The sequence below is a fragment of the Lissotriton vulgaris genome, chromosome 2_1 (assembly GCF_964263255.1).
Source record: "Lissotriton vulgaris chromosome 2_1, aLisVul1.2, whole genome shotgun sequence".
NCBI lineage: Eukaryota > Metazoa > Chordata > Amphibia > Caudata > Salamandridae > Lissotriton > Lissotriton vulgaris.
The window spans coordinates 830,029,558-830,054,814 of NC_141687.1; the positions used below are offsets into that span (position 1 = coordinate 830,029,558).

General features: G+C 43.5%; 1 protein-coding gene across 1 annotated transcript in view; it reads left to right on the forward strand.

Moving 5' to 3' along the window:
- PCNT (pericentrin) overlaps positions 1-25,257 on the forward strand; it is a 1,129,672-nt gene that overhangs the window by 55,242 nt on the left and 1,049,173 nt on the right. The window contains exons 2-3 of the mRNA XM_086956243.1: positions 4,683-5,816; positions 13,513-14,058. Coding sequence (XP_086812369.1) covers positions 4,683-5,816; positions 13,513-14,058 — 1,680 coding nt within the window. The remainder of the gene's footprint in view (positions 1-4,682; positions 5,817-13,512; positions 14,059-25,257) is intronic.

Sequence of the window (25,257 nt, forward strand, 5' to 3'; positions counted from 1 at the left end):
TCTCTCTCTCTTTCTCTCTCTCTCTCTCCTTTTTTTTCTCTTTTTTTCTTTCTCTCTCTCTTTCTCTCTCTTTCTCTCTCTTTCTCTCTCTCTTTCTCTTTCTCTCTCTCTTTTTTTCTCTCTTTCTCTTTCTCTTTTTTTCTCTTTCTCTCTCTTTTCTCTCTCTCTCTTTCTCTTTTTTTCTCTTTCTCTCTCTCTCTTTCTCTTTTTTTCTCTTTCTCTCTCTCTTTTTTTTCTCTCTCTTTCTCTTTCTCTCTGTAACAGTGGATCTCTCCCCACAGTTGGCTGCCTTATGTATCTGGGTGAATCGGACTTCATACTGATAGTCGCTTCTTTTCTGCAATGCGGTCTTGATGGTAGCCTGATAAGATTGGATCTGCTAATGGGAAAGCACCGGAATCCAATGGTCCATGAGAGTCGAAAAAATACTGTATCAAGCCAGTGGCTACCTCCAAAAATGTGGGGCCTATGGAGTGTGGCTGGAGACGCTGATCTATAACGCCATGTGAATGATGCGGACCAACGGTGGGGGTGGGTGGTTTTCGTGGGTGTCGAATGGAGATGTGGTTGATCTGTGAGGGTGAAGCCCTGCAGAACAGTGTTTTTATGTTAAGGCCAAGTTGTGATGGATTGATATTGGAATTAGTGTGCCTCACGTTGCAGTTTATGGCTGTAAATTACTTTGGTAATTGATTGTACCAAACTGTCTAACTGTTTAAAAAAAATTTGTCACTTTAGAAAAGTTGTACACTACAACATATTACATTGAAGCTGACTTGGGCACACAATCTGGCTTAATGCCACTAGCTGTTTGACAACTCAGCTTTGCGAATCTCTGACCGGGAAGACTGAAGTTGACTCTGTAAGATATCAGCTTGCAACTTTGTGCTCGCCAATGGTGTTGCTAGCCTTTTCCACAGTAAAAAACGACCTTTTCAAGTTTTTAATGTTGGAACATGTGAAAGCACATGTTCCAATGTCTAATATACAGCATTCTGCCGTATGGTTCATTAGACTTGCCTTGTATATTGAAACAGCAAGATTGAGCTATGCTATTGCTCTAAATGGCAAAGTTGAGTAAGCAGTTGTCAGTTGTTGCGCTCTCTTTAGGCCCCCCCAACTTATGCCTTCACCCCTCCTTTTTTGTTAAATTCGTTTTTGTTGGCTCTAGGACTCTAGCACTTGTTAGAAGTGGTAAAGTGCATGTGCTCTCTTTTATTGATGGTAAAATTGACTTAAATTTGATTGCCATATTTAGTTTTCTTTTAAGCCCCTTGCAGATTGGTATACCATACACAGGGCTTGTAAATTAAATGCCACTAGTGGGCCTGCAGCACTTATTGTGCACCCACTTATGTAGGATCTTAAAACATGTCCAGGCCTGCCATTGTAGCATAAATGCAGTTTTTAATTGCCTGTTCGACTTGGCAAGAAATCTCCCCCTTGTCAGGCTTTAAACTTCCCTTTTATTGCGTGTGCAACCCCTAAGGTAGGACCTAGGTAGCCCGCAAGGCAGGGTGCTTTGTAATGAAAAGGTTGTACATGTACTTTTAAATTGTACATGTCCTGGCAGTGAACAATCCTAAATTCGTTTTTCACTATTGTCAGGCCTACCTGTCCCAAAGGATAAAACTGGGTTGCCGATTTACATTTAATAATTGCCAACTTTTGATTGGGACATGTTAAGCACTTCATGTTTGGTTGCTATGAAGTTAGAATTAAAAATCCTTTTTAATGGTAATGTTTGATTTTTAAATTCCACTTTTGTAATTGCCTCTTTTGGAAAGTTGGTATTTTCCTGTCCTTGCTGTTTGAAGCCTGCACCTGTCCTAGGTTACATGACTGTGCGTAGCTGGCAGTTGGGCTTTAATATCTCCCAGACAGTCTCACACTAGAGGGATTAGGTGTGCCTGAATGGACTGTCTGCTCGCAGGATTGGAGGGAGGGGTTCGGACGGAGCTGGTCACAGTTCCACTTGCAATTGAATAGGCTGTTCTGTCTTCACACCACTGCATTGTCCTTGCAGCCATATTGGAGCTAGGCAGGGGAATCGAAAAACTTCAAAGGGAGTCCTCTAAACTTCTACAACTTCAGAGAATGTGCCAGGCAGGGTCAGTCTGACCCTCTCTTCAGTTCACTTTCCAGACATGCAGGAGTCTCAGCAGGCCACAGCAACAGACAGACCCCTGTCTGCTGTCGACAAGGCTGCTTTGCTGCAACTGGAAGGTTTGTGTTGCTTCCCAGAACCTGCCTTGAACCCTCAGAAGCCTGGACTCCTGCTTGAACCCTGCTTCATCACTTGAATCCAGCACTACCAGAGTGAGTCAAAGGGCTAGTTTGCTTGCCTCCTGATCAGAGTCTCCGGGACATAAACCACTATCACCATGTTGAACCCGCATGTGGACGCAGCCTGAGTAAGTCCTGAACCCCCAAGTGGTCACCCTCCAGTTCTGGAACGCTGATTGTGGTGTTAAATGTGCCCAGATAGCCAAAATCCAAATGTTGGTAATTGTTTTGGCTAAAAACATGCTCTGAGAACTGAAGGAAGACCAGGATCAACCTGCTCGTCTATCCGCCCATGGTACATTACCAGTCAGCCTGACTTTGTGGTAGCTCCCGCTACATTCTTCTCCACAGCAGTAAATCCTGTTCAGCGGTCCCTCAGTGAAGGGGCCTACAGCCTCCTGCAACTCTGGTTGGCTACAGCCTCTAGCTTCGTTCCGCTAAAGATTTTGTACTTTCAAAAAATAGACTAAGTCCGAACAAAGAAGTCTTCCCTGCGACTTTGTCCAGCTGCTCCCGGACGACGCCTCCTCCTTGGACGCCTGCAACCTCGCCCGTTGAACTTTACCTTCTCTGAACATTTTCTTCAACCTTTCTTCCAAGCCTGAAGACAAGTGCCAACTAGGCTCAATCTGCGTCTTGTATCAGACTAGCGCACCCTCGCGGTCTTCCATATTTTTTGACCCAGTCTTGTGCGATGTCCACTGTTGCCGGTTTGATCTTTTATGAGCTCTTTTTTTACCATAAACTCAAAAAAAATTCACGACTCCCATTCTACTGATTGGATTTTTGTCATTCTCGTGTTGAATAATTTATGGAAATGGGCTCTTATTCTAAATTGGTGTGGGGTGTTTCTTGTGGTGCCTTTTCACTTTTTTACTGTTTGTGGGCTGTGTAAATACTCTAAAAATACACATTGTCTCCAAGTTAAGTCTGCCTGCTTTTGTGTCAAGCTACCAAGAACAGGTTAATTCAGTGATTTATGTGGTTCACCACAACTGGGATGTGACTGGTGCGTGTGACAGGGGTCAACACTGCCGTCCCTTTACCCTACAACCCAGTTTCCCACAGAATCTTAAACTGCTCTTCTGTTTGCGGTGGCAGACTGGGAGCAATGTTTTACCTTTGTCACACAGAGTGTGGCACAACCAGTGCGGAAAACCCTGAGGTGACCCTCTAACTTGTAGGCCCTGGGTATCATACTCTGGAGACTTGCAGCGAAGTTACCTTATGCCAATTGGGTATGAACCAAACAAACCTACACATTTTGGGGTTTGGGTGTAGGCACAGACGTCTGGTTAGCAGGCCTCCGTGGACTTTTAGAGTTGAAAACAAGAAGCATCAGTCCAGAACTTTGATGGTGACCATACAAAAAAAAGGCATTTCCTTCCAGTTAGGTTCAGACTTTAGGAGATTAAAATACATTTAAAATCATTTAGGCATACTTTTTTTTACATTAACCTGTGCAAGTATGAAAAAAGTAACCAAGGTAATCCAAAAACAGCAGTGTTTTTATGTTTTTATTATTCACTGAGTCGGTGTACTTAATTCACCCAAGGTTCCTGGTATAGCATGTTTACACCCCATTGCTCCTACCACCCTTCTTAATCTTATTTACCTACGCACTGAATCACTTGCCTGCATTAACCATGGTAAAATACTTACAGCCGTTAATGTTGCAGATAGCAGGTGCTTCTTTTACAGAGGCTCGCACACTGATTACAGATACAGTTCTCATGCTAGAGTCCGAATGAAAAAAAACCTAATCCACTCTAAGCAGATTAAGGGGCTGCAGAGAGATGGAAAGTATATTCTGCTGAGTGTCATTATTTGAAGTTCCTTGGTGTTTCAGTAACTGCTGCCATTTGATGACCTGGAGCATCCTGCCTTTAGAAAAAGGGAAGCAATATAGCTTGTTATTTCATTAAATGCATGCTTCAGTTTCTATCTGTCATACTGCTTTTTTGAAGCTTGTTCGTTAAACTGTCTTATTGAACCTGCTGGGCAGTATTTGTTGTACTTGTTTGGTGAATGTGTTTCTTGACTTTGAAACAGCTGTAACTTTACTTTTCCTGAATGTTGTTATTCATCTCGTACAGTATGGTCGCCCTTATTAACATGCTTCTGATTTAAATCGTTAATGTTGATAGTGATAGAAAATGTGCTTCTTTGTACTCTAAAGAAGGGTGGACTCTGCTGCTGAAATAGTTTGTATGAAATTGTTAAATGTATTTGTCCAAAAAAGGAAAGATGAAGCTCTGAAGGTGCCATTACATTTGCAAGCTTTGATACTGGTCTGTACGTTAAATGTATCCAATCATGAGTGTCTTTGTCCTGTGGTTCTGCTATAGTTTTCTTGCTTACCTCTCCCTGTATCTCTCCTTTACTTTCCTGCGCAGCTTGCTCACTTCAGACAGCGAAAAACAAAAAGTGACGGCTCGCATCCCCAGAAAAAGACGTCGAAGAGGAAGAACCCGCCTATCCACCCGCATGACCTTCCAACGCAAAAGGGCACACTAGAGCACCAGGGTGACAGTTTTCATACAGATGTTGAGAATAGTGCACAAATGAGTTCCTCTGAGTATGCTCATGTCACAGAAATGGATCATGGTAAAAGTATAAAATACCAGGTTTCCCCTCCGAATGTTCAACCCACTGATCAATTGATTGTTGCAAGCCTGCAGAACCAGACCTTTTCTGACGTTTCTGAGCTAATTGATTTAACAATGGATACCAGTATTCATGACCAAACTTTTTCTGACTCTGTAGAGCTTGCATGTAAAGACAATGGTATCAGCCTTCAAATCCACAACTCTGAAATAATTGAGCGGACTGATAGAGAAACCAGTAGTGGACTTCATAACCCGATCTTTGAAGACCTTGAGCTCTCACATCGAGAGATGGATGGAAGCCTTCAGAATCAGATCTCTGAGACTGAGGTCATGCATAGAGAGATTGATACTAGTCTTCAAGAGCAAAGCTTCTCTGAAATATGTGAATCTACTGGTGTGGAGCTTGATGATGACCTTCAAAACGAAGTGTCTGAGAACATTGAGCTTACACAAGGGGTAATGGACACCAGTGTTCAAAATCAAAGTTTCTCTGAAATTATTGCACTTGATGGTGGGGAGATGGATGGCAGACTTCAAAACCATACTTTATCTGAAATTGTTGCACTGGCTGTTGGCGAGATAGACAACCCTCAAAACCAGACCTTTGATAAAATTGAGCTGCTGAATGGAGGGATACATGGCAGCCTTCACAATCTGCCTCCAGAAAATTCTGAGCGTATGCATGGAGTTAAAGATGTCTATGTTCACGCCAAATCTGTCACGGAAATCATTAAGCTCACAGAAGGAGAAATGGGTGCCAAAAGTAAAAACCAAACTTTCTTTGTGAACATGGATGTCATGCTTGGCGAAATGGATGGTCACGTTGCTGTCAAAGCCCATGAGGGAGTAGTGACTGGTGGTAACATCAACAACTTGTTTTGTGAAAATGCTGAGCCCACCTCCATAAAATTGACTCAGAAGGTAAGCCTCATTAACTTTTTTAATTAACACAATTTGGGCATTGAAAATGTCTGCTGGTCATAAAGTCTAACATGCAAAACAGTTAGATTGGTGATTATACTGATCAGATAAGCTAGATGAATAACAAAATATATTCCTAATTTGTTTGTGTGAGAGCAAAGCGCTTCCTAAAAAACACTGTTAAGCAACTTTATTTTACTTCCTTAAATAAGGTTTATTTGGTTAAACGTAAAAACTATAACTGATGTGTAAAAACTCATGTGTTCAGAAAGACCCCTTCCGTGTACATATATTCCACAATGAGCTAACATTATGTGACATGGCCGTTTTTCTTTTTCATTGATGTAACCGGTTAAGACCCTTTTTAGGATTAAAATGATTTTTTAGTTTCTGGTAGAGCATAGTAACACTTAACACAACTGCTTGCCTACATCTCAAGGCCTATGAGGAATTGTATAATAACAATAGAAGGAGGGGAGGATAAAGACGGACCAAGGAAAGGTGGTAGGGGACACACATTCAGCGGTAGAGATGGGGAAATTGAGGGAAAAACTATAGATGCTGCTTCAGAGGAATGACACATAGTTCAGTTTGTAAACATGAGCTCCGCCACCAGTATAGAGCTAAGGAGTACTGGGGACGTCTGCCATCGGCCTGAGCACCCGTTAGTATGTCAGACATGCGATTTCCATAACACTTTGTGCTAATAGCTGCAAACCAGGACCCTATGTTTTTTCAAAGTGTGGGAGAGTGTGGTATCCCTAAGCCGTCCATTTCTACATGTTCTCAAGGTCCCAAAGCTTATGCAGCGAGAGTGTGTGTTGGGACCTGGTCTGTGCCCCTCCTGGAAATGAGTACCTGCTTGGCTGCACAGAAGGACAGAGTGATGGTTTCCTCTCAGAGTGTAATGGATATGTCAGTGCTTTTGGTAGCCCTAGAAAGATGTAACTGGGGAAGTGTGGGATATCTGTATTCAAAATCTGGTCAATATCTGATAACATCAGTCCAATAGCGAAGTAGTTTAAGACAGTGCCATCCAAAACAGGTGGGTCAGGGTGATGGTTTTGTTACAGTGCCGCCAACATCTTTCGTCGCGTCCCCCTTGGCCATGCATGCTGGCGTATAGCACCAGTAGTGCAACACCTTGAAGAGTTTCCTGCCCTGAAGCACTGCAGGACCATGTAGGGGCCTTCTGAGTGATATCCATCATTCCCTATCAGAAAACGACTGCTCCCACTCTCTTTCCCACTAGGCACGTGCCGGATAAAACATGGCATTGGATTTGATATTGAGGAATTTGCATATAGCAGAGAGGATGCCTTTATTGTTATCTAGAGAGAAGCCACCTCTTGGAATGCGTAAGAAGCCTATTTGGATGTGGGCATATGGATGAGTGAGTTAACCTGTGTTAATTGCATTGTAGCGCCAGTGTTCAGCCTCGGGGAGACCTAAGTCCGTTTTAAGTCGTGGGAAATCTAGGACGCGTTGCAGATCATATAGGTCTCCTATCCGTTTAGATCCCACTACTTGCCAGCGAAGTAGGATTGATGATGTATAGCCGGAGGAAAATCTGGGTTCCCAATTATGGGTGTGAGTGGGGAGATGGAAGTAGAAAGATGCTTGGAGAGATTCCATTTATCCCATGCCACCATTGTGGCCTTTGTTACTGGGGAGATGTACACCCCCAGGTGGGCTGTATTTCTTGCTTGGCCAAGCAATTTTCCAGATATAAATACCTGCGATGATAGCCTGGTCAATGACGCACCAGTGTTTCTACGTACTCTGGCATTGCCACTCATCTAGGTATCGTAGTTATTCTGAGCGTTAATAGTGAGGCAGATGTGGGATGCCCAAACCTCTAATTTCTACCATGTTCCCTGGGACAGTTAGGACTATAAGATGTAATAGCCAGTCTGCCCATTCTAGCCTATGGAGAACAGGTAGCCTTGCAGCAGTGAAAGCAAAATGGAGGGTAATTCACTTCCAGGACATACTACACATATCAAGCCATGTCCTATCTTACACACACACAAAATTCACCTACCATAGGGGTGACTGACCTGATGCTAAGGGAAGGTTTAGGGGCGGGGAAGTGTGGGCACTTCACAGCCAAGATGGCAGTTCTGCAGTGGCAGGTCTGAGGAACACTTTACAAGCTGGTTCTGTGGGTGGCGCAAACCAGCGCTGCAGGCCCACCAGCAGCATTTGGGTTACCGGCCCTGGGCACACACAGGCCACACTACTAGGGACTAACAGGTAAACCAAATAAGCAAATCAGGGATATACCAATTCACGGTCATATTTACACAGGGAGCATTTGCGCTGTGGCACTCAATGGCAGTGGCACAGCGCCCAGAGCATCTAATACCAGCAAAAACCGAGGAGACAACAGCGAAAAATGGAAGGGGGACCCACGCCAATAGTGCCGCCAGATCTAACACCCCCACCTCCCACCCCCAGAGTCAGCCATGGGAAGGAGAAAAGAGTCTCTCATTGCGCATTTTCAGTATGTGGATGGGAAATTCAGAATCTGACATTTAGTGATCAGCAATAATGGACACCACTGTTGCGAAATGGGAAAGGAACGGGATTGCAGCCCATTAACCTGAACTAATGCCATGGGACCAGAGTATCCAGACCAAATCAGACTGCGGAAACCAGGACACAGGCCTACTTTTTGACAGGACGAGATGCAAGAAGGGCCAATGGATGGCTGCTGTCCACCCCCACTGGCGATTCCGCTGCAGACAGATGGGCCTTCCCGGCAGTGCCTCAGATCAGCTCCTTCTCTCCCGTAAGTGCCCTGGGCGGTGGCAGGCACACTCTAGGCCCTCCGTATTTGCAGGACAGGCTTCCCTCTGTTCAGAATAAATCCTAATGCTACCAATTTTACCACTACTTCCTCCATCTCTCCTTTCATTTCCCCTTGGTCTTGTGACAACATTGGAATATCGTCAAGGTAGATCATCATTCTTATCCCTCTCTGTCGAAAAAAAGATACAACCACCCTCATCACCTTTGTGAAATGCCAGGGTGTTGATGAAAGACCGAAATATAGACATAGAAATTGATAAAGTTCCTTCCTCCATCTGAACTGTAAGAACGTTTAGCTCCTCTTTGCCATAGGTACTGTAAAATAAGTATCCTTGTATCCAATTTCACTAACCAATCTTTTGTTGTCCACAAGTCCCTCAGGCAATGAATCCCTTCCATCTTGAAATGCCGGTAAGCCAAAAATCTGTTTAACTCTGGTGATTTGGGACAAACTCGATACGAACACTATAGCCAACACAGGAATTAGAACGTTTGGAGCTGTATGGGTGGTTACAATTGATTGGAATACAACTCAACAGTTGATGGTTGCCACTAGGGATATATGATCGACAATTAATCCCTGAAGGACTAAGAAGCAGTCCAAGTGCAGCAGAGTGCTGGCGTTTCCGTTTAAGATTTAAATATAGTGATAATACAGAACATTGCCCTGAAGAAGCCCTTTCTTGTAGCGTGAAACTCGTTGGCTGTCCCTGCTTGTTTTTGAAGAAAACAAAATAAAGATTTGTTTCTGCTTACACGGACACACAGTGAATGAAATATTATTGAACATTGAAATGTCTCTTAAGATTGGATTGCCTCTCCTCTTTCTGTGTCCCTTAGGTTTATGACCCGACGCAATCCTTTGTCCTTTTCTACCAAAAATAAGCTGCTCACAAACTTTCTCTGATTTTGCTACTTCCACCATTACATTCTTTTGAATAAGAGTTTCTATATCCAAATCTACAATACTTTCCTGCTCCTTAGACATCCTTATCTCTTTGCTCTTCCACCTGATGAGGACAACTCTCAAACTATTGCATACCCTGGAATGGTGTTTAACACCCAAGGTCTTGAGTCCACTTATCCCATTCTTTCCTGAAATCTCCTCAATGACCCCCTATCGTTCCGGTAGAAGAACAAAAAATAATCCCTGTACTCACCTTGTTCTCTGTTACCGCGCAGCCCTTGTCCTCTTGAATTCCTCCTGGTTTGTCTTCCTGCTCATCCTCTACTGGGATAAAATTCTGAGTTTGATTGATAACCTCTTCCTCTAAATTGATTTCCATACTGTGTATAGTATTGTGTACTGTATTGAGACCTCTGCATTCCCCAGCCAGTAAATGCTCCCCTCCTACTGGCCCTTCCAAAAACCTTCCTCATATTCCCTTGCACATTATCTAAAGCAGTAAATGTATATACATATTTTCCTATGCCCTTCACTAGATCTTCTCCAGATCGCAGCCCCTTTGCATCCTCACATGTCTCCTTCTGTGCCATGTCCCCCAATTTTGGATTTATCTTCATAAGGATAACTCTCCTTCTTTCCTGCAACAAACCCACATTCGCGTTCCCCAATAAAACTTCCCTTTGGCTCCTGCCTCTCAATAAATCCACTTGTTCATTAGCATAAGCCTCCTCTGCCATATCCAGTATTCTTGCCAAGGGTCCTAAAACATCTAAAAGCTTATCCTGGCATATTTTTAATGACCTCTCTAAACCTTTCCTTTGGTCCCTATCCAAGCGAAACAAATAACTTATTGGAACAGAGTCCAAATTCGGGGTGGCACACACTTTCTCTTCAATCCTTGATCTTTAGCACTCCACTCATTATTTTCCGTACTTCCCTATGTAAGGGTTTTCGTATCCAAGTCTTGATAAACTTTCCTACGTGTTCCATAGGTCACCATTCCCGCTTCTTGGATGTTTAATGTTAAGGGGCCATTTGGATGTTCAATGTTTAATATCTCCCCCAAACGGCTCCCTAACCGCATCATTTGAACCATTACCTCATCTTTTTAAAATAGTCATAATCCTGATCCTCTTGCAAGTACAGAACATATGCATCTAAATCTTTTGAATTCTTGCCAAACATTGAAATATGAAATCCATTTTCGAAATCCTCCTCCTCCTGTGCGCTGCTAAGTGCATCCTTTCCATGCATGCCGCTAAGGACACCTGTTCCATATGTGCCACCTTGGACACCTTTCTTTGCGGTTGTCTGAAAAACAACCTTGTTTTGCTTTGACATATCAATGTCTTCAATATGTCTGGTCTTCCTAGTAGCTTTCTTGGAACCTCAATTCACACTCCCTCCGAAAGAGAATAAAACTCCTCACCTGACTCCACCTCCTTCCTTTTCCTATTCTTTAGAATGTTCTCCATGGTCTCCTTCACCTGTTTCTTCATTTACAAAAAATGGTTACAGTTTGAATAATCTCACCATATTTCCTGTCACTGAAAAATTCTTAACCTGTTCACCATCCATTCCTTACACAAGTTTTCCTCTTAAGTACCAAAATATGTCTGCAGATATTCAAAAACAACCAGTTCCAGCCGTACTGTTCTACTCCCTTTCTAATAAATGATCGTATTTTTTTCTAACTTTAACTGATTTTACCCCCTATGCATTTAATCCTTATATATTTCCTCCCAATGTAATATGGCTGCTCTTCTTGCAAGTGTTCTGTCAGCTCATGCTGCAACCTATTCCTCTCAACAAGCAGTACCGTGTGTTCCAGCTTTGCCTCACACACTGCCTTTTCAGAGAAAAACAGCAATTTCCGCCCATGCGTTGCCTACGCTTCACGCGTGCCACTCGAAATACACCAGGCACCACAGGTAAGAGCGGTTAAAGCCGGCACTTTTCTAAACCGATTTCCTGCATGCGCGATCAATACACGTTCGCCAATTTACTGCCCCTCCCTCCTTCCCTTCCTTACTCCCTCCTCCTTCCCTTCCTTACTCCCTCCTCCTTTCCTTCCTTACTCCCTCCTCCTCCTTTCCTTCCTTACTCCCTCCTCCTCCTTCCCTTCCTTACTCCCTCCTCCTCCTTCCCTTCCTTACTCCCTCCTCCTCCTCCTCCTTCCCTTCCTTACTCCCTCCTCCTCCTTCCCTTCACTCCTCCAAAAATCCAGGCATCTTGCTAGACAACAGACTCACTTTTGATGCCCAAACCAACAAATTAGTATCCACTATGTGGTTTATTCTAAAAATGATCAGGACACTAGTGCCCCACATCCCTATGGATTCCCATAAAACGGTGGTGACCACCTTAGCTCTGTCAAGACTTGACTACGGGAATGCGCTATATGCCGGGAAGCAGGCCCAACACCTGACCAAATTACAACGCCTGCAGAATTCGGCAGCAAGGTTAATACTAAATATCCCGAGATCAGAGCACATATCGCACCATCTAGACACCCTACACTGGCTCTCCTTGGCAAAACGTATTAGGTTTAAATCCCTGTAACATATAAGGCGCTCTAGGGTTCGGGATCTTCGTTCCTTAGAACTCACCTCAAGCCATATCTTCCCACAAAAGAACTACGGTCTAGCCAGGCAAAACTGATACAAGTCCCTAGGTTCAAACAAACTAGATGAGGGGGGCAGAAGCTTCCTACTGCACGCAGCTAAAGATTGGAATCTACTCCCCCTCGCTATCAAGAACAGTACCTCTGATGTCATTTAGGAAATCAGTAAAAACATGGCTGTTTAATCCCTGATAAACCAGCTCTCACCAGTTTTTCAGGATACCATGTCTTTTTTCTGCTGCGCCAAGACGCCCAAGGGCATATGAGCGCTTTACAAAACATCAAATCAATCCTCCCTCCTTGCCTCCCCTGCCTCCCTCCTTCCCCGCCTCCCTCCTTCTGTCCCTTCCTTGCGCCTCCTCCTTCTGTCCCTTCCTTGCGCCTCCTCCTTCTGTCCCTTCCTTGCGCCTCCTCCTTCTGTCCATTCCTCCTTCCTTCTGCCTCCTCTGCCCCTAACTTGCTTCCTCCTCCTCTTCCCCTTCCTTCCTGATTACAGCAGGATAGGGACATGACATAATCTTGGTGAATCTGCATTCATGGTTTATGCTGTGCTTTCCTTTAGTGTGTAGAAAATGAAATTAAAAGGTATTTGTTATGAACCAGAAAGCAGGTTACATTTGGGTATATTCTCTCTAAATAGCCCTTGTGGACATGAAAAATTTCCTAATGATCTTGGTTAGCCTGTATTAAGGGAGTAACATTAAATTTGACATTTGTGCTGATGTCATAAATGTGTGAATCCATGTTTATAAGCTTACTTGTTTTCAGAATGTGTGTTATTGGGTCACTAGCAGGCATAAATATTTGGATGGCAATCCCTGCTCAATCTTGTTTCCATTTGAGCTGATGGCACAAGCAAGTTATGTATTCATAGTTCAATATACCTTCCGAAGAACCTTGCCCTCCTGTGTGTATACTCCAGTTGTTTCTTGATCTTTCCGAAATGCTGTTGATAAACACTGCATGTAGAGGGGATTTTGGCCATCCAGCTCACAAAGAAGACTGGAAGTCTCCAGTTCTGCTCAAAAGGACAGGAAATTGACATTGGAGGGTACAACTGCATAGGGACAGCAGAAGAGTTGTTAACCACAGCTCTGTATGTTAATAGAGTGTACACATATTGACAATATTCTACATCTAAAATGTGTTCCTTTCATTGACCGCCACATTTGTAATTTTGTAGCACAAGCCCACCGATATGAAGAATTTTGTTAAACTGATGTTTTAAGACTTTGGGCCATTTAAGTTTTCTTGCTGGTCTTTGCACGGACAATTTGTCTTTTTGCGGACTGCTGTATTCTTGCTGTTAAGTTTGTGTACTGCTTGTCTTACTGACTTTTGTTCCTTTCCAGGAGCAAGAGCCTCATTTGGACATTGTTGCCAACCAGCTGGATATACATGTGTGTTGCCCATTCGATGGTCCATTTCTGGAAATGAATGTTGTTCAGAACCAACTGGTAGTAGATGAGGAGGTGGATGATGACCTAGTAGAGCACTTCTCAAGACTGACGGGATCCCAGGACAGTGAGGATCAGCTGGAACACTTAACTCAAACATGCAGTCACCTCCAGGAAAAGTTATTTATGCAGACTACATCTGAAGAGGGTAACTATTTGGGGGAGCATCTGATTCATCAAACTCTACCACAGAATTCGAAGAAGCTTTCTCAGCAGACTGGATCCCAAGAGGAAACTAATTCCGAGGAACCACTCCTACATCCTGCTTTATCGGAGAATGAAGAACAACTCTCTCTGCAGATTGCATCCCAGAAGGAGGAGTATTTACAGGACCACCTCCTCCATTCTGCTTCTTTCCAGAATGAGAAACAACTACAGCATTGTGGATCCCAGGATGAGGAAGAACTGCCAGATTCTAATGCAGGCCAGGCCATTCAGCAGGTACCTTTTTTACTCATTTGAGTGTTAACTCAATCTAAATCAGAATTTGTTATTGTTTTGAAATTAATCCCATTCTAAGCTTTAAGTGATGAACATTGGTTGAAAAGAAAGTCTGCATCAATGCTGGTGGGACATGAACTGGAACAAGGTGGATGAATGTTCTGTAGATAAATAACATCTGCATGAATGAACCTATACATAACGTTTGAATGGTTACAGAAGTGAAGTGCACATATAGGTTAAGATTGTATGTCGTCTGGTATATGTAGATAACCTGGTAGTCTAAAACATTACTTGTGACATTAGAGAGTTAAAGAAGTCATCTGTGCGGTTATTTCTTGTAGGAGCTAGAGTCTGCTCTCAAGGAAAGAAATACCATCATATATCAACTGAGCATCAATCTTCAGCAGGTCCTGCAAAGTAGGGATGAGTTGCAGGGAGAAGCCATGCTGTTGGCCACTCAGTTCCAGGTTTTGCAGGAGAGAATGAAGGAGGTAAAAAGCTGCCTGTTTAGAGATGAGCCTCGTGGGATTAGGAGGATATCCTTTGGCAATATTGATGATGAAACAGCACCACTAGAACACCACAAGTAGGGGAAAGGTTAAAGGCGGAGTGTTTATTGTATATAAAAAGTATTAACCCTGAATAGGCTGGCTAAGAGGAATATCCATGGCCCACCATCTCCTTGAGGAAAAGGAGGGGCTTAAAAATGCAGGTGATACCAAAACCCAATTTTGCATTGTATTGCAGAACCATCAATATACTCTTAAAGAAGAGTATAATCTGAAAAAAATCTTATATATTCACATGCAGTGACACATTGACAAACTTTGACAAAACTGGAAGCTTTCGGTGGAGGATATATTGAGTTTTACGAGTGCACTTGATCATAAATAGCAATATCATTTAAACCGTGATTGTTGAACTTTATAAGACTAGATGCTCATTGCTGACAGATTGGAAGGAAAAACGATCTCTGTTTGGCATGCAGTCATTATGAGATATATATGTTTGGATTTTAAGTTCATCTTAAAATGTTCCAGTCTTTTTTTTTTTTTTTAACGTTTTATTTTCATTTTAAACAAACATTCAGGCCAGTACACTAAATTGTCATTGAAAGTGCAGTCTAGTCTGACAAGTGCACAGAACATGCAAACAAATGATTTGAGGTGTTGTACTCAATTGGCATCTTAGAAGTGTTCCCACAACCAGTGGTATTTGCCTGCAGAAGGTGTGCTACTGGAGTATATTAGCCATATCTGTTTCCCGGTTTAAGAGGGTGTTCAGACTCTGACTCAGGTCAGCTAGATATGTTTTCAGCGGGGCCTATATATTGGTGGGTCTGGAGGCAGAGGGGGAGTATTGCAAATGTCAGTGTTCAGCACAGGTTATAAGGCCTCTGAGCCACTGGGCAGATCTGGGGGTACTTGTGATTTCCAATTCATGTTCATCCATTGCTTTTTAAGTAGTAGGGATAGTTCAGTAAGTTTGTGGTAGGGCTTTGAAACATCACTAGCATAGCCAAGAGGTGCCACCCTAGGTGTTCTTGTCAGATCTGGGGAGGTCATTGCCCCCAGTCAGTGGTGCCCTGCCCAGGCAATGTGCAGGAAATTTGCATTGAAGGCTTCATACTGTCAGCATGTGCAATCGGGACAGTACCATATCGTAACATAGCAGTAGCAGTGTAGTATGCTTGATGAATTTTAGATTTATAAATCTAAACTGGACATTTGAGGATATTTTCTCAGTCTGTTCACAGCAATATACCTCTTGCATGGTCGTCAATGCACGGCTAAGCTCTCATTCCCAACTAGAATTAGTGTGCTAGCCAACAGTTGATGGAATTGAAGTAATAGTGTTGTACATCTGGGTTATCCAGTATTATAGGTGTCTTTCATAGATTCGCATGCCTGAATCCTTCCCCGTCGTCGAGATGAGAGTCCCCGGTACATAAATACTTAATGTCCCATAGACATATAGAGAATAGTCGGCCATAAGGCCTCACTTTTGTAAGATATCTAAGTCCTTTTGTAAAAAGGACCCAACTCTAGAAAAGAGCCAATCCGCTGTCACCTCCCTCTAGAACCTTCCTGGCAGGAGCCTCAGTCCCTCTGATTTTCTACCGCACGTTGCGCTAAGGGAGTCTCCCCTGAGCTCTGCTCAGGTTTATTGCTTTACAGCATTTTCAGCAGTTTTTAGGATATTATTTCCTGTTTTTCTCTTCAGAAAGGTAGTTAATATGGCTGATGCTCCAAAGAAGGGTCTCTTCAGAGCTTGTACCTCTTGTGGAAAAAAAGGTTACACGTGGATGACCAATATAATTGTCTGTACTGCCTATACCCAGATCACATGGCTAAGGACTGCAAGGTATGTAGAACCTTTTCTACTAAGACTCTAAAAGACAGAGTAGGACGCCTTTTGATCTGGTTCCAAAGGCTTAAGGATAGAGACAATCTGGATTCCTCTGAGGAAAGTGAGGGTTCTTCAATCTCCTCAAAAGTCTCTCAAAAGACCTAGGGTAGCTTCCCCTGGCCCCTTGGATACTTCTCGAAAGAAGGCAGCTAAAAAGTCTTCAGAGGTCAAGGCAAAAACAGCTTCAGAAAAGGAGGTTCACACCTTTAAGAAGCCTGCACCGTCGACGACTGCATAGTCGACTGCATCATCTGGGATGAAGAAAGCTGTATCTCCTGCTTATGTATCTACGTCGACAGTCTCTACGACGTCGTCGTCATTATTATCATCCTCGGCGACAACCCCATCGTCGACGGCGGGTAAGGCTGTATCGTCGACGATTGTAATAAAAAGATCTTCGTCGACTACCAAGATCCCGTCGACAATAGCCTCGTCGACATAAACGTCGACGACACACCGTTGACTTCGTCGGCACCGTCGACGACTGAAACATCTATACCGTCAACAGCAACATCGTTGATGACGACTGTGATGGATTCTGATTTTCAGTCAGCTTCGGTGTGTCTGAAGATTACCAGGAAGACTCTAATGCCAGAGCTAACTTCCCCTAGCCATGTGCAGCTATTACCACCAACACGTCTACTTGAGGATGACGATTCTGATGATTGGGATGATAAGTTCCAATTGGCGACTAGCCCATCAGAGCTAAATGTCAAATGCCAAAGCTCGGAGGAGGAGGAAGTTGAGGAGCAGGTGGTCCGTCTACCACCTACACCTATGGTCAATTTTTCAATTTTTATTTAAATATGATTTTGGAACTCCTTAGAGATCCACATATTACAAGGTAACAAGACTGGACATATTAAAACAGAACCACATGTAATCAACAGTAATATACAAGTTATCAGGCCATTCATCTAGTATAATTCTAAAAAACATTAAAAAAAATTAAATTATATTACAGAAAATTTCATTTGGGGGACAGAAGATCGCATCTATCAAAGATCTTGCTGATAAGATACCAAACTGAATACATACAGGCTTTACCCACAACCGACGGTGGGCCATTAGTGCTGGACAAACTAGCAAGACATGTATAGAGTCTTGGACTGAAATATTGCAGAAGTTACATATGTTGGATATACCATGCCATTTGGCCAGCAGCTTATTCAGTGGAAGGAGGTCTTGCCTAAGAAGCAGCCAGAAGCGGCGCAGGCCGTGAGGTATATTCCAAGAAATATAAGGTTTTATTTGTCTAATCAAACAGGAGTCAACAGCTTGGGTAATCCCCTTCTTTTGTATAATCAGGTTGCGATCCCTTTCGTAGCTCACTTTCCATGTAGCTTGTTTTAATGTGAGCTTTAATTGTTGTGTGGAGAGATCTAGAAGGGTGGCTTCCTCCAGGTCCAAGAGGGTAATGGCCTTCCTATAATTCTTTATAAGAATCGAATACTCTTTTAGGGGACCCATCAACTCATTTTTGATTAGGGATCTTAATGTGGCTGGCTTTCCTTTAATCAAACATATTACCCAGCGGATGACTCCTGCCAGACCCTGTACCCAGCTGCTTCTTTGTCCTAATTCCAAGCGAAGGGCAGCTGTACTGCAGCTATTAACCGAGGTTAAAGTTCTCAGGAGGGAACCCTCAACAGTGTCCAAAAAGCCCCATTCGACTAAGTCGATAAGTTCTATGCCATAAAGCAAAGTTGGGGGGACTTTTGCCCGGAAAGCCTCCAGCAGATATCCAAAATGTCTTTTACCAGTCGATCTGTATAATGCTCTTAACCCATTTCCCTGCGACTTTGCCTTGTGGGAGCTGTTTTCAATATGGGATTTGTTGCTCAGGTTGCTGTTAACTACCTTGCCCAAAAATACGTATGATTTCACTCTTTCTAATTTCTGACCTCCCAGCTGAAGTTTTCTAACTTCAGTTTTTTCCTCCCCTCCATACACATTACCTTACTTTTTGAAATATTTATTTTCAAAAAATGGTCTTCGGAGAATGCGTATAATGATTGCAGACGATTATTAAGGCCTTTTGGGGTAAGGTCTAAGATCAATATATCGTCCGCATACATTAAACAGGAAATATATGTGTCTCCCAAGCGTGGGGCAATGCCTTCACATGCAGAAATGGTAGAGGGAAGATCACTAACGTAAAGGGAAAACAAGAGGGGGGCTAAAAGACAGCCCTGCTTGAGGCCATTTGCCGATGGAATAAGCTGGGATAAGCCTCTTTCTCCCCCCAGTAGCACTCTGCACCACGTGTTATCGTGTAAGTCTTGTACCAAACCTAAGAGTCTATGAGGCATTCCCAGAGCATGAAGCTTTCTCCACAGTAATTGACGGTCGACCTTATCAAAGGCCGTGGAAAAATCTATGAATGCCACGTAGACTCTCCCCTTTCTGGCTCCAATGTATTTGTCGGTTATTACCTGAAGGGCTGTCAGGTTGTCCAAGGTACCGTGATTTTTTCTAAAGCCAGTCTGCTCAAGTGGAAGAACATCCGAGTGCTCCACCCAGACATTTATCCGCTTGTGCAGACATCTTGTAAAAACTTTGCCGATTGCATCCAGTAATGCAATCTGGCGATAGTTCTGAGGGGCTAGACGATCACCTTTTTTAAACAACGGTACCAGGATACTTCCCTTCCAGGAGGGTAAAACCTTACCTCTTAATAAACAAATATTAAAGACTGGACAGAGTAACTTGCTCGATTTAGCCCTATTCTGTATTAGTACGTTTATGGGCAATTCATCCGGGCCCATGGCCCCGGAGTGCCGCATTTCTCCGATCGCTAAATCTATGTCCTTTTCTGTAAATGGTTCTAAAGGCTCACTCATTTCTTTTGGCCATGCTTGAGTGTCCACCTTATTGTTACTTGCATAGAGATTAGAAACAAAATCCCTCCATATTTGTTCCTCAATAGCAATAGGTGAGGGGCTTGTTCTCAGTCCACACCCCTCACCTATGAGGGACCAAAATTGCCTAATTTCCCCGTTGATAGCAGCTTCTCTTAATTTTACCCAGATGGCATCCTCTTTTTCCTTGCGTAATGTGGCTAATAGCCTTCTCCTTTTCCTTTTTAGCTTAGTTATTTTTTTGTGCTGTACCAGCGGATCTATTTATGTATTGGGCCCTTACTAATTTATTAATTTCTGTATTAAGCAGTCTCAAAGGGCTGGGGGATATTCTAATGGATTTTTTCTTGTTAAGTTTTTTTGTCCCTGCTACCACTGTCTTCATGAAGCGACAGAAATTTTCAATTTCAGATCCATGCCAGGAAGGAAGCTCGGATATTGCTGTATCTAACATTACTTCCAAATTTCGATGCGCCCTTGCATTCCAGTAGCACCTTCCTGATTTAGAGCTGAAATTTGTTTGGTCATTATTTAGCGACCATTGATCACATCTTGGAGGCTTTACATTCATCGAGATGGAAAGGATTTTGTGATCGCTTAGCGGTGTGTCAGTAATATTGAGGTCCTTCAACAACTCGAATGAGTGGGACCCCACTATTACATAATCTAAAATCGATTCCCCTCGATAGGATTTATGTGTGAAATTAGCCGGGGAATCCGAGGGGAGTCTCCCATTTGCAATAATCACCGTCCATTTCTGCCAACTCATTTAATAATATTTTTCCACGTTTATTTGTTTTTATGTTTTCTGGAAACACCGCCCGGGGAATATGGAGAGTTTCTTCTCTATATTTATCGCAGAATAAATTTATGCTTAAATTGGAAATCTTGCAATTCAGGTCCCCGACTAAAATTATAACCGACATCGGGTCTTTCTCCCTAATGGTCTGGATATGCAAGAAAACCCTTTTTAGTGTTACGTTAAAACCAGCTTCTGGTGGTATATAGGCATTAATCAGGACCAAACGATTATCAGTTTTGGATTATCTGACCTAAATAAGGTTACTACTTGGAACAGTTTACTAGGGTCCATATAGTGCCCATAATTCCAATTTATTCTGTTTGATAAAAGGCAGGCTATCCCCCCACTGGCATGCCCTTTTTTAATCAAAGTGGCGTTGCCTTCAAAAACATAATAGTCTTTCCCTATTTGGATTTTATCGGGACACCATGTCTCCTGGAGGCAGATTATATTTACCTCCAGGGACAAGAGGAAAGCCCTTTTCTCCGGACTGTTTTTTAGACCCGCTGCATTCCAGGATATTATAGATAGTTTTTTGCTAAAGATGCGGATTATTTGGTTGTTTATTTAAGGATTTTTCTGCCAGAACTCTGGGAAGCCTGCCAGCATCCCTGGTTATGGATCTAAGATACCTTATAGAAGACTACAAACAGAGGTTCCCAGAATCTCCGGCACCTCAAGCTCTTGCAACGGCTCCATCGCCGAGACCAAGACACCCGCCCCTAGTCATTCAGAAGGAACGGGTGGATGTACCATGTCCTCAATCTTCGGAGGAGGAAGAGCAGGAGGAACAGCAGCAGGAAGGAGAGCTGCAGGATGACCAATCCGTTAATAATGACTGGGAGGATTGTCACAGCTTCCCCCAGCATCTCCAGAACCTGCTTCATCAAATTCGCCGCCATTTGATATAGGTGGTTTCCATAATGTGGTGGAAAGGGCCGCTAAGCGGTTCCAAATTACAATGGAGTCTCAGGAACAGGAATGTTTCCTGTATGATTTTAAGGAGCCATTAAAGAGGTAAACTAGAACATCCCTATGATTGATTATCTCTGGAAACAGGGGGAGCTGATCATGCAGAATCCCGCTTCAGTTTCGCCTGTAATCCCTAGATTGAAAAAGAAATTACAAAGCTCCAAATTCGGCACCGGTCTGCCTGACAGGTCATCCTAAACCGGATTCGGTGGTAACGCAGGCGGCCCAGAAAAATTCTAGAAATCCTTCTTCTCCTGTATCTGCTCCTCCGGATAAGGATGGAAGAAAGCTTGACAACATAGGAAAGCGTTTTTCATCAATGTCGGCAATGACTGTCAAGGCTGCAAATGCCTTAGCGCTGCTTGGACGCTATAATAGGCAGCTGTGGGCAGACCTAGCCCCATACCTGTCTGAATTACCGGACGCATCCAAAGAAGAGGTGAAGAAAATACTCCTAGAAGGGGAAACATCAGCATCCGAGATTGACTCTGCTATGGATGTTGCTATGACAGGATTTCGGCAGCTGGCTGGTGCAGCTGTTTTAAGACGACAAGGATGGTTGAAAGAGACCTCATTCAGTCCTGTGTTGCAGACAAAAATTTTGGACATGCCGTATGACGGCCAACTATTTGGCCCCAAAATTGATGAGGCGTTACAAAGCATAAAAAAGGACACAGACACCGCAAGGGCCTTAGGCACACACTTCAGTATAAAAATCAGTCCTTTCGAGGAAATAGAGGAAGAGGACAAAATTCCTACAAAGGAGGTTTCCAGTACATATCCTCTTATTCGTCCAACCAGGGTAGGCCGCAGTATCCACAACAGCAGCAACAACAAGGCCAGCAGTCCTCGTACGGAAAGTCGTCCATTCGAGGGAGAGGACTGAGAAGAACCAACGGGCGAAGTCCATGACCTCTAAAGTTGGCCAGTCTAAACCTTGTTTCCCTTATTAAAAATTGGAGGGAAAATCACCTATTTTCTAAAGAATTGGAAAAAGATAACTACGGACCGGTGGGTCCTTAAATTAATACAATTCGGCCACTCTATGGAATTCATAAGCATCCCTCCACGAACCCCGCCTTGCCCAATGCATCACAAAAACCTACGACTGCTTCTGCAAGAAATCTGTTATGTTGCAAAAAGGAGCGTTAGAGAGTTCCACCGTCCCAAAGAGGGAAAGGATTTTATTCCTGTTTCTTTTTAATCCAAATGAAGGAAAATAAATGGAGACCAATCCTAGATCTCAGGGCTCTCAACAAGTTTCTGAAGAAAGTCGTTTCGCATGGTGACGATGCAGGAAGTTCTGCATCTTCTGGAGGAAGGGGATTTTATGGCGTCATTGGACTTACAAGACGCTTACTCCCACATACCAATCCACAAAAATCACAAAAAGTACTTGAGATTCGCAGTAGCGGGCAGGCATTTCCAATTCTGTGTCCTGCCCATTGGACTCAGTCTGCGCCCCGTATCTTCACCAAATGTCTCTGCCCAGTGGTGGCATATCTCAGGCAATGCCGTCAAGTCTTTCCCTATCTGGACGACTGGCTAATCAAGGCTCCATCCTTCGAAGACGCGTCCAGGTCTTCCAACGCCTGTCTGAATCTCTTCAGTTGCCTGAGTCTCACCATCAATCAGGAAAAATCAAGCCTGCGGCCATCTCAAACTATCACTTTTTGGGAGCAACCTTGAATACGACCTCCGCAAGAGTGTTCCCCTCTCAGGAGAGGCAAAACAAGCTTCTCGTGCTAGCTTCTACAGTAGCCTCAAAAAGAGGGTTGGAGGTCCGACTCTTCAAATCCCTTTTAAGGATGATGTCATGCTTTCCTTTTGATCCCTCACTGTCTCCTACGGATGCGTCCTCTGCAGGAGGCACTCTCGAGGCAGTGGGTCCAGTGCATGGGTCATTCGAAGACCGCATAAAAGTGCCTTCTCAGATGATCAAGGCGCTGAGATGGTGGATGTCTTCACGGAACCTATCCCGAGGTTTGACAGCTGGAGCTTCCAGAGGCTCCTCATGTTATAACAAACGGACGCTTCCAAAGAAGGTTGGGGGGCCTTCCTGCAGGAACTGCAAATAAGCGGAAAGTGGTCAATTACAGAGAGAGAGCTCCACATCAATCTGCTCGAGTTGAGAGCAGTATTCTTGGCTCGATAGTCATTCCTACCAAGAATCACAAACTCCCTAGTGCTTGTCAGGACAGACAACACTACGACAATGCACTAGCTCAACAAGCAGGGAGGGACATGCTTGCTGACAGTCTCGCGCGAGTCGCAAAAAAAAAAAAAAAAAAAAAAAATCTGGTTGATAAAGAACAATGTAGCCCTAAAGGCGGAATATGTCCCAGGGAGGGACAATGTACTCGCCGACTCATTGAGCAGACAAAAATCCTCGCATCACGAGTGGGAGTTGGACCAGAAGGTTCTCAACCAAATCTTCTTGAGATGGGGCACACCACAGATCGATCTCTTCGCTACGAGGATCAACGCCAAATGCCCACACTTCGCAAGTTACAAAACACAATTTGCCAACACCCACCTATTTCTTTAGAAAGAAGCCAATTATTTAAGAGCAATAGGACAAACACAGTTTGTTTATACTTGACCTGGTATATTTATTTATACCCATCAACGTCAGTATTTCTATTATTTTATACTTTTTTATCAAAGAAGGAAAAATACATTCACCTGTTCACAATAAATCTGTACAATACTATCTACAAAACACTTAATATATACAATTGACAAACATTCTACATGTAATACAAAACACAAACAAAAATTAATTCAAGATACTGTTATACAAAATGATCAAGTCAATACTCATACAGAAGAAGAGACAAAGTCAATGAAGGAAGGAGTAATAGCTTATTTTTTGAAACATTTAGTGTTACAAATAACTCCCTCCCTCTAAAGAAATAGGTGGGTGTTGGCAAATTGTGTTTTGTCACTTTATAAATAGGGTCCAGCCTCCCCCACTCCTTGTACGGACCTAACTCCTTAGTTTCCAAAACACACTTCGCAAGTTGGCATCCCCAATCTGGGTCTCTATGGAATGCATTTTCCATCGCATGGCGCAACGTTTTTGCGTACGCCTTTCTGCCATTCCTGATGCTTTCCAGAGTCCTCAGGAAGATGAAGGTGGAGCCGTGTACTCATCTTAATAGCCCCAACGTGGCCAAGACTGCATTGGTTCACAGAGCTACTCCGTCTATCCCTGGAACCGCCAATCCGTCTGAAGCAGAGTCCATCTCTACTCACTATGCACAGCCGGCAAATTCAACACCCGTATCTGAAGTCTCTCAAGTTAGCCGCCTGGCTCCTGAGTTCCAAGAGTTTCGAGATTTAAACATGCCGCAGGATTGTAGAGACATTCTAGCCAAGGCGCGAGCAGATAGCACCACCAAACGTACTCCCCGAAATGGAAGAGGTTTTGTGTTTGGTGTGCAGATCATGGAATACATCCCTTCTCTTCTTCGCGGAGCAAATCCTACTTTACCTGTTACATCTGGCAAAGGCAGGCCTAGCCCACTCTTCAATCAAAGGGCACTTGGCTGCGATATCCCGTTATAAAAGAACTGCAGCGGGACCTTCCCTTTGGTCAAGCAGATTAATCAAACAATTTTTGAAGGGACTATACAGATCTTTCCCTCCAGTGAGAATGTTGCCACCTACATGGCATCTGAATGTGGTCCTTAATGAACTCATGAAGTATCCATTCGAGCCGGTGCACCGAGCTGATTTGAAATACATCTCTTGGAAAACAGCACTACTTCTTGCGCTCACCTCCGCAAAGAGAGTAAGTGAGCTGCAGGCACTTTCAATTCAGGATCCCTTTATGCAATTTAAGTGACAGGGTGATCCTTAGAACCAATCCGAAGTTCATCCCAAAGGTTCAGTCGGATTTCCACCTTAATGAGCCTGTGGTTTTAGGTTCCATCTTCCCAAATCCCAGTACAGCAGCGGAGAGGGCATTACATTCTCTGGATCTCAAGCGATGCTTGAAATTTTACATTGACAAGGGAATTTAGGAAATCTAATCAGATTTTTGTGGTCTACAGCAGACTTTGGAAGGGTCTCACACTTGCAAAACAGAGCATCTCATGCTGGATTTTGGCAGACATCTCCTTCTGTCATGAGCAGGCAGGACTGCCT